The 17803-nt window shown below is 46.1% G+C and overlaps 2 protein-coding genes across 2 annotated transcripts in view; one reads left to right on the top strand and one right to left on the bottom strand.

Moving 5' to 3' along the window:
* The window catches only part of LRRC41 (leucine rich repeat containing 41), a 201166-nt gene extending 188362 nt beyond the window's left edge, over positions 1-12804 (bottom strand). Inside the window, exons 1-2 of the mRNA XM_069642280.1 lie at positions 12413-12804; positions 1539-1625 (exon numbers count right to left, since the gene is read on the bottom strand). Of these exons, the coding sequence (XP_069498381.1) occupies positions 1539-1625; positions 12413-12512 (187 nt within the window). The 5' untranslated portion in view covers positions 12513-12804. The remainder of the gene's footprint in view (positions 1-1538; positions 1626-12412) is intronic.
* Positions 12805-13188: 384 nt separating this feature from the next.
* Positions 13189-17803, top strand: part of UQCRH (ubiquinol-cytochrome c reductase hinge protein) — a 37944-nt gene continuing 33329 nt past the window's right edge. Inside the window, exon 1 of the mRNA XM_069642278.1 lies at positions 13189-13354. Coding sequence (XP_069498379.1) covers positions 13301-13354 — 54 coding nt within the window. The 5' untranslated portion in view covers positions 13189-13300. The remainder of the gene's footprint in view (positions 13355-17803) is intronic.

Below are 17803 nucleotides of genomic sequence, written 5' to 3'. Positions count from 1 at the left end.
CAAAAGATAGAACAGAGGACTAAAACAAAAGGTTAAGAAATCCTTCAAACTGGTAAGTACTTTTAAAAACCTTGCAAACCAGAGTAAATTAATCCTTTCCTGGGGGAAAGGCCAAAGCACAAAGTCAGAGGTAAAGAGGAATCTCTCAGGGAGCCAGGGCAGCCAATGTTAATTGCACAATGGCAAGGGGAGCTGAAGATCTTCTTTGCAAGTAGGTAAAAAGTCTTGCAAAGGTTTTAGAAATGTTTGTTGAAAATAGAACACTTGAAGGGCAACAAGCTGGGAGGCTTGTGAGGGGCAATGCTTTAGTAACTCTGCAAGGTAACCAAGACAGGTCTCAACTGAGAGCAAGTAAGGCTACACAACAAGAATTAAGACTCTACAGTATCTCTGGTTAGAAGAAATGGTTCCAGCTGGCTTCTGTTCCTGTGCAGCTCTGGAGATCCCGTTGTTCCTGAGCCTCAGTCGTGGGGACAAAAGGGAGGACGTCTGGGGGCTCCAACTCTACAATGGGAAGGTCAGCGGCAGCAATGGGCAAACCAATTCAGCGGTCTGTGTTTCAGCTCCTTGCATCTGATAGCAAATGGCAACACTGCGGTTCTCGGATACCACTTCACACTTTCCTTGCTTCTGGGGTCGAGCACTCTGTTGAAGTGGCTCAGACTTGGTCAGTCCTTCAACAGGAAGTCCGTAGGATCTTCCTGGTGCTTGGGTCCGACTTAAAAGCAATGCACACAATCTGGTGTTCCTTTACCTGGCACTTCGGTTCCAGCAGCAGCAGCACAACCAGCTTCGCGAGGATGTCCAGACGGGTTTACTTTGAAGTGGATTGGTCCTACAAACTCAAAAGGAGAAGGCGTCCTTGCAGGGCTTCTCTAGTCGAGGCGAATTTGAAGCTTCAAAGTATGGGCGGTACTGGTACAAGTGGTTCGAACAACAGTGGACGCAGGGTTGAGCGTCTCACCGTTTCTCCACTTTCCTAACCAGCTAGGGGTAGGGACATCAGTTGTCAACGAGTAGGTCCCGGTTACATTTAGAGTGGGAGTTAGACTGAAGCATATCAAAATGAATGGCATCAGGGGTAAAGATTTCAAGTTGCAAGCTACTAGCTAGCCATAAAAGTCCTACCATGTTTTGCTAGCCAACAGTCGTTATCACTATAGTAGCCAATGGCTAGTGGCGAGTGCACATTTTGAGCCCTGATTGCATCACATGCATCTATAAATGTTAATTTGGCTCAAGACAGTAATGTGGTGCACCAATAGCACTTTCAATGCCATGGTCTCTCGCATGGTTATGGACCCCAACCCAAACTTGAAAGTTTAGTTTTCTCCCGATTTTTTCCCCCTTCTACACCCCTCACCCACAGTTTTTTGTTTCCCTCCCTCAGTCCCCTCTGACCCAGTTTTCATCCTTGTGCGCACTCTCAAGTGTGCTTCATACATGGGGAGCAATATGAAACACGTAAATACATAAAAACGCCTGCACATCTCAGATGCAAAAAAAATGAAATGAATGCCTTTAACCACACAAAGTACCTTTTTTCACTGCAGCTGGCTCAATCCTATCCAGGTAGTAGATGTTGAGAAAGGGGAGGATGTCTTGCAGAATCACAGCCGGCAGTTCTACATGTGAAAAAACAGCTTATTAAAACACATTTCCCAATTTAAATGAAGACAGCCAACATGTTTTATATTTAGCAGTTGCTCCGTCAGGTATTGCAAATGTTCTAGTGCTGTGAAGAACAGAAGAGAATGGCCGTTACCATCAACAACTTGATGACACAATGCAGGCCTAGCGAGTGGCAAGTGATTATGGATTCTTAGCAATAAAGACTTGATCTGCACGAATGTGGGAAGGCAGGGGAAGGAGCGACTTTATAACTGGTGTGACTAATCGAGGGAATTCATCCCTTCTCTCCAAAGGGGGAAGGGCGTTCTCCCACCTCTCCACCGGTGAGGGTAGAGAGGCGAGCCTGCTCTGCAACATGCTCCCTAGGGGTCGAGGCAAGTGGGACCACACCAGGAGAGTCACCCCACCACCCCTGTTAGGTGACAAGTACTCTCGTTCCCGTGAGAAACTCCCCAACACACTTCACATGATGGCGTATATGGGACTATCTAATACACAAAATAATTGCAAGTTCCAAGACTGGATGAAGAGCTAGTTAACTTATGCTATTACAAGGAAGAAGAAGAAATTGGCTCTTTAAATAAAAATCTCAGAGAAAGACACTCACACGTAGACGCAGACAGGGGAGGCCCCTAGAACCAGATCACCTGAAGGAGGCGGAGTGGAAGCAAGCTACGAAGCCTGCGAGGTTCAGGATTGCTCTTAACAGGAGAAGGAAGCACTGGGAATCGGGTGTACGCCAGAAGCAAGACCTCGAGACAGCTGGAGCAGAAAGCTCAGTGTTGGTGTGACCATGAAGCAATCATGGTGGGCAGGCTGCCCACAAGACGACACCAACACCACCCCACGGAAAAAGCAGCAGACAGTCTGGTTACTCATAGCAGTATCAGGACACAGAGGAGGCCCAAGAAGTGGATGTCGCAGAAAGAGAACCAACAGGGAAACAAAAGGAAGGATTAGCTCCAAAGCATCTAGGGGGCCCAGAGACGTTCCCCTGCAATATTGAATGCAACGCCAAAAGGGACTGGTTATAATCAGAGAGACTCGTCCCAGTACAAGTGATGAAAGCATGAAAATAAAGTTGATGAACTTGAAATGTACTAATGTAAGAATGAGAATCATAGAAACCCTGAAGAGGGAAAGCAATAGAATTGATGTATCACTACCCTAGGAAGATGAAAACCAGTTATCCAAAAGGCAAATAATGAGACATAATGGAAAGAGAAAACTATGAACTGAAGGCCAGAGAAGCCCTTATGATACACAGTATACAAGACAGGTCATACCAGGAAAGGTGAACTATAATTACCCAGAAAGCAAAAGCCCCAGAGGAAAATAGACTCTACAAGATTAGTCAGAACCCTTGAACGCAGAAAGAAGGATTCAACAAAGGTCAAGGAAACCCCACACCACTAGCAAAGCACAAAAGGTGCACTCGCTGTGATCTTTGACTTTTTATGAGTAAGAAATGATGTGCTGTCTGTATGCATGTATAGAACTGAGGTGGTGAGTGACATGGCTGCTAGTAGCTTGAAACTTGAGTTTGTGCCCCTGACCTGCAAGGTTGGATTGGCCGGGTGGACACCGATGTCCACCTCCATGTTCACCTTCAATTTTGGTGGATTGTTGGATATAGCGCCCACCCCACTCGTTAGCTTCTTCTTGACTAGGTACTGGAACCTTTGCATGAACTTTTCTGGGTACAGTGCCATCCTACTTCAGCTCCACACTTGCTAGGTTTGTTGCCATCCTGTTCCCCAACTGGTATAGCATTTCCCTTTTCTCGGCAAGGGTGGGCGAGTGGCTGGCACATAGCACCTTCCTAGCTTGCTAGTTTACAACCAGGGAATGCTCACATGACTGGTGGTCACAGTTTGGGTCCCCGGTGGAGCACATCTCCAGCTCCATTAATGGCAGAGCACCTCTCCTAGTCCTTTTGTTGCCCTCCCTGGAGGATGCCACCAAAATCAGTCCTGCAAAGTAAAGCACCTCTGCTGGCTCTGTGGTTCTCAGTGTATCGGGTGGGTCCACAGGCACATCTACTCAGATCCAGGACTTCCCCCTCAAGCCTTACTAGCAGAACACAGCCCTCAAGCATCAATGGCATTCTCCTTTATATCGGGGTGTCTTTGATCATGTATCACCCATTCCACAGCCTGCTGGTGCGTTACTGCTCCAGTCTGTGTCCTTTTTCTAGTACCTCTGTAGCGTTTTATAACCGTTTGAGGGCTAGCACATCTGCTGGTTGGCGATTCTAGCTTTCCACTTTATGATGCTTTGGTCCCAATTGGTCTATTCCCTTAATCAACGCTTTGGTCTACCTGGTAAGAAGGACCCTATATCGGTGACTTGGCATCACCGTCATCTTAGGATCATACATAATTGGTCACACTGAACTCTGTGCCAGGAAGGCCACCTGGTTGTCCATAAGATAAGTCTAAGTGCCCTGTCCGGGCTGGAGGAAGGAGTGCTGTCAGACCAGAGCATGTCTCACACAATCCCAGAGAACTCAGTGCTATTCTGTGAGAGAGACAGACTGGGTGCAAAGATTTCTGGAACAGGTTGCCACAACCTCCCCGACTCAATTTTTTCTTGCGTTTGTTGTGAGGCCACACAGAATTCACTAAGCTGATGGTAGGCTAGCTCGCAATTGAAGGAGGATAGAGTGGAGGATTTCAAGAAGGCATTTTCTTTCTTATTGTAGCGGGTAGAAGGAATGGTACTGTAGAAGCAGGAGGTCGGTCAACAGTTGTGGTTAGGTGTAGAGTATGCAATTGGAGTGGCAGGTTCCTTGGGGTGAACTCAAGAAGGGTTGATGACCCATTTCATCCTATTTAATGCATGGCTCCCCCACAATATAGAATGTGGAGGTCGGACTCGCCTGGAGAATGGATTGAAATTGATAGCATAAAAAGGTTGAGCCAGCACTACCAGCATTCTAAACTAGGATATGCAAGTTCAGCACAGATTTAAGCAGCAAGTGTTCCACACACTAAGGTGATTGCCATAAATGTGTGGTCCATACTACATACAACAAAACGCTTTACCAGCAAATCACTTAAACACTTCCCAAACACTGAATTTTTAAAACAGAAACCCTGTTCACATTTCAGAGGATTTAACAGCAATTAAAAACGCACCCAGACATCAAGACACCCAAGAACAACCACTTGCCTCTTTGTATGAATATGTACAATGATTAGAGGGAGGTAAAAGTGGAAATATCCTTGAGGATTACCTCAAAGATCCACTTTGTCAATTAAATAATATAACAATTGACAGGACCCACAGTGGTTTTACAAAGTGTTAGGGGAGTTTTCCCAAAGTCCTCTGGAAGGTAGGACTTTAAAAAACTATCCCAATGGTTCGTAGATTCCCCAATTCTTAGTATCAGTCTTTTCTACTCATGGAACGTTGGTAAAGTGGAAGAGCAGTCAGGCTGATCATAAGAGGAAGATGTGAGCTGTAGGGAAGTACACTGAACCTACTTAGTAATGCACATCAAATAAACAACTTACTCAATATGTGTAGATCATCTTAACTATCTTAACTTCATTTCAGCTTGGAGCCATAAAAGTGTACATACTCAAACATCCGGTGTTAGGGAGAATTTTCCGAAATGTGTTAATTCCCTTCTCCCATAGAGACCCCCAGCTCTTTTTGCTTGACTTTAGGACGTTTTATCCCTCATGTTATTTTAATGTGATTTATTCTCTGTGTTTCTTTTGACTTTGGAGTCTGACAAACTCCATAGGCACCATCTTTACATTGTGACAACACAGCACCTTCAGTGCAGTCCCACAGGGAAGTCTCTTAGATTTCCCAAAGGTTTAAATACCTTCTTTTGGTGAAACTTCTGTTTCCAAGAGCAGTAAAGTAACTTTCTAGACCCAGCACACACTAGGTTACCATAGGATGCTGGAGGGGTTACTTTGTATCCCCTTTGTCTAGTTTCTCAGTTAACATTTTTTTGTTACCCTTTCTACAATTAATGGCTGGTGGCAGTGGTTTACTTTTTATTACCATGGTGTGTTTTTACCGTGGGCTGCGTTTGCAGCTACAGTAAGGCACCCATGGGGTGCATTTCGTCAAAATTGCCCGGTCTTCTTTTTTTGCCATTTCTTGTTAGAAAGGTCCGTCTTGAAATTTACTCTGCAAGCCAAACCAGGTTTGGTCCGTCTGTTCATTTTGTCTTTCACGGGATTCACAAGTGAAGCCCGACTCTGGCTCCGGTATGTCTGGCAGGAGCAGAAGTGAGGGAGGTGTCCGAAACTCCCTGTGCTTAATCCCCTTGGTAACAGGAATTCACCCAAAAGGTGATTGGCCGGCTGGCTGTCCAGCAAGGACAGCCACCCTGTTGTGTGGTTGACAGCTAGGCTGGAATGAATGGGAGAAACCTGCATAAAAGGCGAGGCTTTATGGCTTGGATGGCAGAGTCGACCACTGGACGAAGGAATCCGAATAACATGGAAGAGACGCCTGCTGCAACTCATGGACCGTTGGGTGGCCCGGAGAAACCCTACTGCTGTGCTGAAGCTCCGAATTCACCTCAAATACAGAAGCTCTGCAAGGACGTCGTCTCCTTTGAGTTGGTGGGACTGATCAATTCCAAAGTAAGCCTGTCTGGACATCCTCTTGAAGCTGGTTGTACTTTCACTGCTGCTGTAACCGAAGTGCCAGGGAGAGGAACACCAGATTGTGTGTGTTGCTTTTAAGTCGGACCCAAGCGGCAGGAAGATCCTCCGGACTTCCCGGATGCAGGACTGACCAAGCGTAAGCCACCTCAGAGCGCTGGACCCCAGATACGAGGAAAGTCCAGAGCGGTATCCGAGAACCTCAAACGCGAGGAGCTGAAACACCGGACAACCGCTGAATCGAAGTTTGCCCATTGCTGCCGCTGTCCTTCCCATGCAGAGCGGGAGTCCACAGACATCCTCCCTCTTGTCCCCACGACTGAGGCTCAGGAACAACAGGATCTCCAGAGCTGTACAGGAACAGAAGCCAGCTGGAACCATTTCTTCTAACCAGAGGTACTGTAAAGTTAAGAGAACTTACCTCTTGTTATGTAGCCCCGCTTCCGCTCAGTTGAGACCGGTCTTGGTTACCTTGCAGAGTTGCTAAAGCTTTGCCCCTCACAAGCCTCCCAGCTTGCTTGGGGACTATTCCCCAGTGGAGCACCGTTTGCTCCTGTGAGCACAGTCTGATAAGGGGGTACTATCACAGGGAGTACTATTAGGGACTTTAGTAAGGGATCACAGAACATGTTAAAATGTAGTACGCCCTTGACTAGGCAGTAGTCACTGAAGTCAATTCTGATAGTCATATCCATTGGCTCCCTGGCTGCGGATTCTGGTGCAACGTATAATATGCTCCCGATTAATTAACGGGCAGCCTCTGAAAATCCGGATCCACTGAAGACTTTGTTTAAAAGGGCATCTCTGGGCTTGTGGTAATGGAGCAAGCTTGGGAACCTTATGGAGATAAAGTGAAGACCCTGACCCGAGGTGGCATTGGCCTGTTTTTTCTGGAATATGGCCCGGTCGACACGTTGCCCCTCCTGGTAGATTGGTTGGCCCAGGTGTCCTAGCTAAATTTGGGAACAGAAGATCCAGAAATGGGGGCTGGTGGAGGCAGTGGCTGGCCCCATTATGCACATAGTTATTATGAGCTAGCTCCTCCTGCTAAACCTGTGAACGAAGGAGTATTGATCTTGGGCCCAATTAGGAGCGCCCTTGTCACTGTAATTGGCGACAGTATCATTCAGGCAAATTGTCAACTCGGGCGCCGACAAACCACCATACACTTGCATCACATGGGCTTCTTGTTTAGCCCCCATACCAGTCAAGAGGCCATCCTTACTCATGCCACAACCAACCAATTCAATCAGATGGAGAGTTCATTTCTTAAGTTGGAAGATTTCAACCATTGCCCTTTAACGAATGACGGATCCAACGGCGAGTCACCAATAGGGCCCTTGTGGAGTAACTAACGCCATTCCCACAGTTACTCTACCCCCAGCTCCATATTTGTCTTTTCCCTCAATTGGCTCTTTAGGAGACCCCTGGAGCCATATGGTTGTGTTAGAAGATTTAACAGGGGTAAGAGATTCATCAGGGCCAAGCTTCGTAGGCGCTGTGGTCCCCCCCCCCCCCCCATCACTGTTTTTAAAATATGGGGAGCAAAGGCATGTCCGGAAGGTCTAAAGTCAGGGGCATCTACAGCCAGAGCAGCATATAAGGTTGGAGCAGTGACTTCCCCCTGAATAGGTGTTGGCGCTGGTACAGAGTCCATGCCCTCATCTGTATAGCGCAAATGTGAGCATCCATCCTCATCACTTATCAGGTTCAACAGCGCCCACAATGTCTGGGGCAACTGCCTCCCCCACCCACCCCCAATGGATCCAAACTGGCTGAAATAGTAGTTGAAGGGCCCAAGGAATCCAGGAAACAGTCGATTAAGAATAAATTAACTTTGCCAAAGGTTGTTTTGGACATTTACTGTGTTTGTCTTGTGTACGAGCGCGATACGAATAAAATATCAATTCAATTTTGTACATATGGTTATCGCTTGGTTTGGCGCTGGGAGTTTCCTTTTAACTTGTATAATTTTCTGTTTCAGTGTGGATGAAAACACAGGTACAGGGTTTGGAGGGTTTACAGACGTCAGTGAGAACAAAGGAGGGCCCGTCCGTGAATCACTAATTCGCCGAGCCTTCTGTTTTGAGCTAGGGGTGGGCAAAGCACAAGGCAGTTCTCCATTTATTTCCTTGACCACATGATTCCCTGAGCTGGCCGGTTGACCAAACTCTATTCGGGCAGTAAAAGCATCAATGGCAAGGTAGGTGATCTCACCTGTTTACGAGCAGCCCAGGCGTTCATCACTCAGGCTGAAAATCTTCGCTGATGTCGAAGGCTGGTCGAGTTGCCTGTATAGTTGTTTCAAAGAGACTTTCAGAGGAGCTTACATGCCACACTCCACGGTGCAAACACCACCACTGCCCACCCCACCCCCAGTGGGCTTCACCATCATAGAAGGATGCATAAGTCCTTATCCGGGGGTGGGCCTCAATGGACAGGCAGTAACAGCAAGGAAGGGCACCCACGGGTGCAAACACCTGCCCCCTCTCCCCAACGCAGATGTATATAGTTTATATATACACACACAAGAATCTCTTTTAAATACTCAACACATTTAAGCAAAACACTTAGGAATACTTTTCCAGTGGTGGAAAGTGTTACGCTCACATTGTCTCTGCGGGGACGTCAGGTGCCGATGCGTGGAGTGTCTGGTTCCCTGGTTAGAGGCGTTGCGCATATTTTGTTCCCTGTACTGGCCTTGGGTCAGCTCCTTGTGTATTTGGTTTGCGGTCTCTTCTTCCTGCTTAGTCTCCGCAGTGCCGCAATGTCCTGTAGGATCCAGTTACTTCACTGACCCTTGAAGTCGAGTGGCAACCCAGTACTGCTGTGGTCGCAACTCGTGGTGCTCTGCTTGTTATTGTCCATTTAATCCGTTGTATATGTTGTCCGTGTCCAGTTATCCCTTTGCTGCGTGCCGCAGTCCGTGCTCGTTTCACTGTTGTGACTCGTGTCGCTGTTGTGGCTCTAAGCCCTCCTTGGTGTGCGTTGGATTGGTGCAACACATTTGAGCGGCTGCGCCAGTGGGTCAGGGTAGCCTGCCTTGTGTCTAGGGGGCCAGCGCGAGCTCAGGTGCGGTTTGCATGATCTATCCTGTTCTTTCTTTCTCTTTTCCAGGTACCTGTGAGCCGGCGTGATGAATGAATCCGGTCGATGGAGACGGAAGCGGTGAGTAATGCGCGGCGGTGACAGGGCGCGATGAATGAGCTCAGCGGTTAACCTCGTTTTCCTTCTCTGGCTTCTGCAGGTGCCAGCGACCGATGAAAGCTGGAGTCCTCGACGAACAACCGGGTCGTTGCTGGAGGCACATGTAAGTCAGAGCAGGTGAGTATACGAGGCCCGATGGTCTCTGGCTTTTCTCTGCAGCTTTGTAGAAGATTGCTGGCAGGAGTTCCTCAGAGAGCGTTACGCTGCTAACTGCAGAATAACACGAAGCATGCCGTAGGGCTTGGGTGGGGCTTACATAGCCAACCACGCTCTGCCACTCCCATTGTGTGATTAATTCCAGAAGCTCTCTGCCACACCCACGATTGCAGCCTAATGCACAAGCTAATGGCTTAGAGCCAAGCCCTTAAGTGCAATTAGCACTGAAGTCAATCACTCAGTGGCAGACCAACTATATCTGTGTTTTCCTTGAGGTTAGCTCCAAAAGCCTGCTGCCAGAGGCGCCAGGACTGGGTCCAGGTGGCCCTCCTTTGAGGCTTGAACCAGTCAGGGTCCTTAATATGCCCCAATGTTCTCACTGCTGCTGGGCTGGGGCGATCTGGTCTGCTCATCGTGACAGAAAGATGTTGAATCAGGACCTCGATTCTTATCATTGTACTCTGCACAGACAAAGCATCAACTCCAGAGGTTGAAATGATATTCTTATTTTGTTCCATTTGCCTGACTTCCTCCGCCAGAGCAGAATCCGGTATTTCTTCAGTGTTTATTAACAGCATCTCCCGATTCCCCCCCTTGTCTAAAGGGGTGTTTGAACAGAGCGAGGGAGCAGGCTAGTTGGAAACTGCCTAGAAATCTGCTTCCACCCACCCTCTATTTTTGCCCAATAAGTTCCAATATCAGAAGAAATGGGTTTAGAGCAAGGTTCCAATAGTTCTTGAATTATACAGAAGGTTGATGCCTTCTTTTCCCATTGTTCTTTGAGGAAATCCCTGGGGACACTGTCCCACTCCTTGAGATTTCCTCTGTGGCATTGATTTTTTTTATGTAAATGCATACGACAGCTGAATGCTCCAAAAAAACGTTAAGATGCTTTGTTATTTAATCACAAGTGAAAGGGCAAAAACGTGTGGGAGCTTTCCTAGGTACAATTAGCTTTAAATACCAGAAGACCTGCTGCCCATGTTGAGTGCATCATTGTGGAAAGGCATACTTCGTCAAAGTCTTTGCTGAGACTTCAGGGACAGTCCACAGACACAATCCAACTCATCCAAGTCCCCTGAACAGAGTGCAGGACTTCAGGAATCAAAGAAGATTGACGGGGCGATCCACCTCCTTTGTTGGTGCTGCAGAAAAGGTGCTAAAACAGCAGAGTGAACAGAGAAGTTAATGAAAGCCGTGCCAAAGGTCCTCCCTCCAGACTGCTGCTGAGAGATCCTGTGCATTGTCATCACACCAAGGAATCCGGAGGTAGGGTCCAGAACTGCAACATCGCAGAGCACCCAGCCACAAACACTTCCTTCTAACCAAAGGTACAGTGGGGAAAAGGTATTGCTTACCTGATTCCAGAAAGTCGATGCAGAGCATTGGGAGTCTACATACGGGTGTCCAGGACAACCCCCTTTTACCTCTGACGCAAGCTGCTGCTTGTGTCCCTTTAGCGAGTCCTTCAGCAGTGTCTCCGGTGTTGGTTAAGCCTTCTTGCATTTTTTATCCCAGAGAATAGAAAGTATCCACAGGAACTATAGATTTCTGTTGCTATTCAAGACTGTAAGCCTCTCCCAACTGTCTTTTAGCTAGGGTTGCATTTTGAACTTTGAAAGACTTGCTGTGCGAAGAAACTGCCTCTAGAACCTTAAGCATAGCTAGTTTAACACTAACCAGATATTTTCCTTCCTAAAAATCATTATCTTATATGTCTTCGCTAAGTGAACTCAATTACCATATTACTTTGTGTGTGCCGATGATACGGTAGACCTGTCAAAACTCCTATAACAATTGTGAGCGTTCAACAACTACCAACTAAGAAGCGGCCTTTTGAATTAATCTAAAAGTATACCTATGTGGGTTGGTTTATTGTGCCAAGTATTTAAAAGTGACTCTTGTGCAAATATAATAAATCTATATTTTAATATAATTATATGTGTATGTGTTTCTTTGATGTTCATTACTAACTAGGTTCAGTGTACTTACCTACAGCTCACATCTTCCTCTTAAGATAATGCGCTGCCACTCTACCAAGGTTTCCGAGTAGTACAGACTGATACTAAGAGTTGTCGTGGGGGGGGGGGGGGATCTACAAACCACTTTAATAACTAACTAAAAAGTCTTACCTCCAAGTGGGACTTTATGAAAACTCCCCTAACAGCAGCATTCTACTTTAGGATTCACTACTTCTCTAACGCCTACAAACAGACGTGGACTGCCTCCCTCCCTTCAATGCCCCCAGCCACAAACATGACACCTAGGGTTGTTAATGCTGCATTTATTTGCTGCACTTCCCTTGACAGCATTCACAACTAAAGTTTACCTTTTTGACATGTGGGCAGAGTCTTATGCATTTGGGCAGAGTCTTGCATGACTATGGGCGGGGCATACATCTCAGGGTTTTTGTTTTTCAAATGTAGGCAGGTATGGCACAAAGGTTCCCAGGAAACGGGCGGGATGGAACGAACTAGTGCATGATGGGCATCTGGGAGCTTGATGATCAGGGGTTCTGTCACGGGGATTACAGCCTCAATGATTAGGTACTGAGACAAAAAGAGGGGCGTGGTAGTAACGTCAAATGTTTTTGACGTGTCATCCCATTGAATGAAGTGAGTATAGGCTACATTGTTATTGGTTGTGATGAAAGTTAGATGACGGTGTAGTTATTCCTTCAAAGTGTATGTGAGGCACGGGGCTTGGTAGGAAGACAAGAAGTATAACCACCATAACAACTTTCAAATGAAGGTTAGTTGACATGGGTATACAGTAGACCTTACCCCAAACCTCGGGCTCCAACCGCTCCATGTTACTGCTCACAACGCGCACGCACAGTGACACCAGGGTACTGGACCCCTCAGCTTCCTGGACCTCCTCCATCCTGAAATGGAACTACCGCGACTCATTCAACCCCACGGGAGGTTACTATCCTCCGCACACACCCTGAGAGCCGCGTAAAAACCCAGTAGGACTCGGGTTCCGCAACAAGTCGCGGCTGGGGGACGCCATCTTGGGAGGGTCACATGAGCGCGCTTCCTGGTCAGCTGTAATGAAGACGCTGCGCACGCTCGCTGCTAGCACAGGGGGCAGATTCCAACAGGGGCTCGTAAAACACTGACACGCGTCGACACGCTACCATACAGTACACCCCTGCGTAAGACATAAACAAAGTAATACCAAGTGGCGGAAGCTGAAGGTGGCCAACGTCATGGCCATTTTGAATGAATACGCACGTGTAACTTTTTAAAAGTTCCCTTGACAAATTGTTACAAATATACCACAGTTCAGCAAAGTAAAACCTGTTATATTTTTTACAGAAGTTTTAACGAAGTATTACCATTACTTTAGTTCTCTTTATATATCTTATTAATAGGGTGTTTGTCTTTTACTTTCTGATAACGTCTTGGTAAAGTTTTCCCTAATTACTTTAAATGCTGAATGTGACAGCCGCCCTTCCAGGCTATTGCTTTATTCTAACATTTGCACAATCGCCGCTGATTGCGTCTCTTCCACGCAGGCTAGTCTTTCACAGAATTGGCCTGTTGCTGGCCGTGCAATCCTTTGCCTTTGACGTTAGGGGGCGGGCGCACAGTGACGTGTTTCCGCCCTGTGACCCAGTCGTCCTTCCTCTGGTACCTGCTGTTGCTTGTGGCTGCTGTGTTGAAAAGATGGTTTGGGGCTCAAAGAAGGAAGAGGTGAAACGAGAAGGGGACCCGGAAGAGGTAACCGGTTTCCATGGGTTGATTAAGAAGCCAAGCAAAGGTGGAAGCTTGGAATTCTTTTTTTTGGGTGAGGGAGGCTCTTGTTGAAATGATGAGCGGAGTGTGAAGGACACCGGATGAAATGGTAACCCCCAGCCCCTAGTCGTGGAGGAGTGCGTGCAGGGCAGCCTCTAAACAATATTTGGTGAAGTAACGCCGTTTCTCCTCTACTACTTTAAACTCTCAAGTGCTTTAAGTGGGATAAGAAAAAGAGGAGATGCAAAATGTGGGGGCGGCCCTAACCACTGTCTCGCGCAGCCTCAAATCCCAAGTAGTTTATAAAAAAGACGAGTGGCCTGTGTAATTAAAGGAGTGACCTAACGGAGACAATCGAGTTTACATATGTGCAATGAAAGGGCAACAATACCGGTTTAAAAGATGCATTTAAATATGGTTAATGTGTGTAAACACTTTGAACTAAATATATTCAAACATGAAACCGAACATCAAATCAAAAGGGGTCTGTACACCATTCCACAGTTCTTAAAAACATTCTAATGATAACGCTTTAATACAATGTGTGGCAAAAAATCAACCATGTATTCTCCTATGCTTTCCCTTTCCTGTTTGAAAAGTACCTAATTTCACATTTCTTTAACTGATCCTAAAAATTACTGAAAGTGACTCTACTGGCAACACCAATATTGACACTCATATTTTTGAAGAAATTTGGCGAGGGAGGTCAGTTCGGAGAGCCCTGGCACAAGGGCAATATTTGGAGACTGTCAGATTTTTGAGTGCTGCCTAGCCCAACCCCACTTAAAACCCTGATCTTAGAAACAGATAGTCATTGCTATGCTTACGTTGTCTAAATGCAGGGCAGTCTCCTAAATGTTGCTGCCACAAAAGCATTCACTGATGCTGCATCTGTTTTTCAAACAGTTTTGCTTTAAATTGACCACAGTGACCAGAGGCTGTTCCAAATGCTCTGGCATAAAAATGGCAGATGGGTGTGAAATAAAATGGAAGGAGTTGGGCGGTGGTGAAAAAAGAGGTAGTTCCCAGCTATAGGGTTGGGGTGCAATGATTCCCTTGAAGCTACTTCAAAGCATTAAATGGGAGAATCAGAGAAGGGGGTAGGTCATTAGGTGAAGCTGTCATGTTGCAATATGACCTGAGTGTTTTGACAAAGTATAAATATACCTGCCACATTGTGTGATCATGTTAATGAGTACATCTGATATAAGGGGAGAGTACCTAAATCTAGGATTAAGATATCTTGACAATGGAATGCGTAATTAGGCATTTGATAATAGCTACCTAATGGCGATATTTCCTGATAATAATTTTACTTTCTGGCAAATATTTGCATTCCGGATGGACAGCTCATGTGTAACATTCTTGTTTTGAGAGAGAGGCACTATGTATGTGATGGGTTTAAAACTTTGTACCGATTAGGCCCTTTGACGCTCTATGAATCTGGTAATATTACTGGTAATACAGAACATTGAATTAGTAAATCTACTTGAAGCTGTAATATAATTATATGATGCAAGTACAAGCCACTATATTCAAATGCCTTCTACATATTGTATGTATGGTGGAAATAACTGTAATAAGTAAAGGTAAATGAAAATGTAATTACAATCCCTACAGTAGCATCAAAGAAAACATTTAGGTATACGCCTGTCAACGTTGGTGGCTTTGATGCTTTTTTTCCTGTCTACTTTTTCACATACGTTTTGTATCACAATAATTAACACACACACATACTTGCTCTTGGGCACATGCACCACCAAACAAATGCAGTAGTCCTCTTAAATACAAACCCACCAGCTTCCCAACTCTGCCCCTCTGCTAAAACTTTGAAGGTCAACATAAACTATACTGGGTACAAATTATGTTTTTTTTCCCCCCTAGTTACTTGAACTGTTTTGCCTCCCACTAAACGGCATAGTCTGGCAAGGGGACTCTATATCCCCCGAGCACATGGTCTACAGTCCTGGGCTTTCATGTAACAGAAAAATGCATTCTGGGAGGGTTTTTTCTCAACTGTATTAACATACCAGTAAAGGAGGATTTTCAAAAGAAATCCTGGTGGTGTTCAGATAACATGGTCACTCATTTGAGCGCCACAAACAAGAAAAAGAAGCCTAGTGACCTGCTACAAAACCATCCATTAATGTCAATTCCTCCCCACATATCGCACCTACCTCGTACCATTTACTTGTCTTCTACCTTGCCCCCATAATAGCCCACTTCTGCAGTCATTTCTGGCCCTTTACATTAAGCAAGTAAAAAAGCCCCTTTGTCCACCATAAACCACTAAATCCCCAGTCTGAAATGTAAGTGCTTGGTATACATAATCACTGTCCAAGGCTATGGGGTTGTTTAAGAGGGTTCAGTTTCACAAAGGGATGGTCATTTAGGAGGGGGACACATTCTTGGAAAAAAAACTCTGATCAGAGTATTACGCCATTGGCTGCATCAAGGGGTGGGAGGTGGATATGGGCAGAATGTTGAGCAGAGTATTATGCCATTGGCTGCATCAAGGGGGGGGGGTGGATATAGGCAGAATATTGTCCTCTGCCAGCTTAGTGATGTATTTTATATTGCAGTGTTAATTATACTCAAGCCTCTGTTATTAACCAACTTTACCTGCTGTGCTCCTTGTCCTAGTCTGTTGCCTGGTTTGCCCGCCCCTAGAAGTGTGTGTGTGTGTATCTATCTATGGACAATGTCTTGATTTAATTTTCGGGCTGAGTGAGAGGAAGATGGACGTGGGTATTTGGTTCTTGCAATGTGAGATTAATGATGAAGCGAGACCTATCTGGCATCTTCTTGGGATCAAAGTAAGTAATGGGACGCCTCTCAAAAATATACACCTTTTTTAAAAAAGGTTTCGTACTGGTTGTATCCAAATAAGATCATAAGTGCTTCTTCAAACGACTTCTGTATATTTGTGGTGTTCCTAATTTCACAGTGCAACTCTGCAACCTCCTCCCCATCAAGACCAGTCTTGCCCCTCCAGGACTCAAAATTAGAATTCAATGAGCAAGAGCTAAAACCATCTCCTGCGTGTCGGGCATTCCCTACCACTAGGGAACAAGGAGCAAGTATCTTGCGCTCCGCTAATCCAACTTCAACAGGAGATGCACACTTTAACTTATTAGCCATTATATATAAGCATACTAGATGTGCTCCAATTTGTCTTTATTAACATACTCATAGTTAACGTCATACATGCATATTTGCAAAGCACCAGTTGGCCTGGGGGAGCCAAGCTAAACGGACCCTCGAAGGCTTTAAACCGGTGTAAATGGCTTCCTCCCCACCCCCAATTTGGCACCCTGGCCTTTTTTACATTTCAGGTAGGAGTTCAACATCCTCAATTTCAAGGAATGCACCCACAACCCCATTAGGTACGCACCTGCTCTCCACACCCACCCCATAAACTGTGATATTTCTCCCCTTCCCGCTGTTTATTATTAATCTCTTGTCAACCTGCTTCCCTGAAAGTTCCCACCGCCCCTAAGTTGTAAGCACACTGCTGCTTCCAGAAGCTGTCCACACTCAATAAATACCATAATACTGGGGCCACAAAGCTACATATTGCCCAGCTCCTATAATAAGGATCGACCTGCCGATAAAGAGTTCCAGTTTGTTTCACTGACTGTGCAATAGGAATTACAGGTCTTGGTCCTCACTCGAGTGTGCAGGTCCTGGGCTATCACTTTAATTTTGGTGCTGCTTCCTGAATGGGGGCAGAGTGGATGAGAGGCGATTCGTTGTGTGGAAGGTGGCATCCCAAGGGTCTAGCCCCCACCCCCACTCATGTAGTATATATTTGATCTTGATAAAAGTGCCAGGTATTAATTACCCATAACCCCCGCGTTTGTTGCAGGCAACATTATGTGTTGCTTTGTTTTTCCGCAAACAAACGATCTCCCTTCATGGCAACACACAGGGCAGACCCACACTTGACTTACAGCAAATTGCCTATGGCGCCTTTTTCCAGTGCAGCATGAGCTAGGGCATAAGATCCTCCTCTGCAATGGAGGGAACCATAAAGTGAGTCACAATGTCTGATGCAGCTGACATCCGCCAACAAGTGGATGCACTTCAGAGGTAAGGTTAGTGGCTCGAACAAAGTGCTGTTTTAAACAGATCTTGCGGCACAATTTGTTTCTGGTTGGAGAGGAGGTAACCTTGAGGGTGATTGTTGTATCTGCCACACGTCCCGCATGCGCGGTGGTGTGAGGCGCATGAGAAATGAAGGATCTGCCCTCCAGAAGTCAGGCAGTTCCCGGCACGAATAAAAGCAATCGTGTCGTGCCCTTTGTCTGCTCCCCAGTTGGGCCACTAATTCAGGACCTGCTCATCCCTCTCTCTGCCGTCTGCACCGGCAGGGAGGAATAGAACACTGGCAATGAGATGAGGGGCGTGCACAGCTGATTACAGGATGTAAGT

Source organism: Ambystoma mexicanum, chromosome 1q (assembly GCF_040938575.1).
Source record: "Ambystoma mexicanum isolate Mex_15411 chromosome 1q, UKY_AmexF1_1, whole genome shotgun sequence".
In the NCBI taxonomy this organism is placed as follows: domain Eukaryota; kingdom Metazoa; phylum Chordata; class Amphibia; order Caudata; family Ambystomatidae; genus Ambystoma; species Ambystoma mexicanum.
Note: the sequence above shows the minus strand (reverse complement) of the source record. Positions and strands in the feature narration are given on the sequence as shown.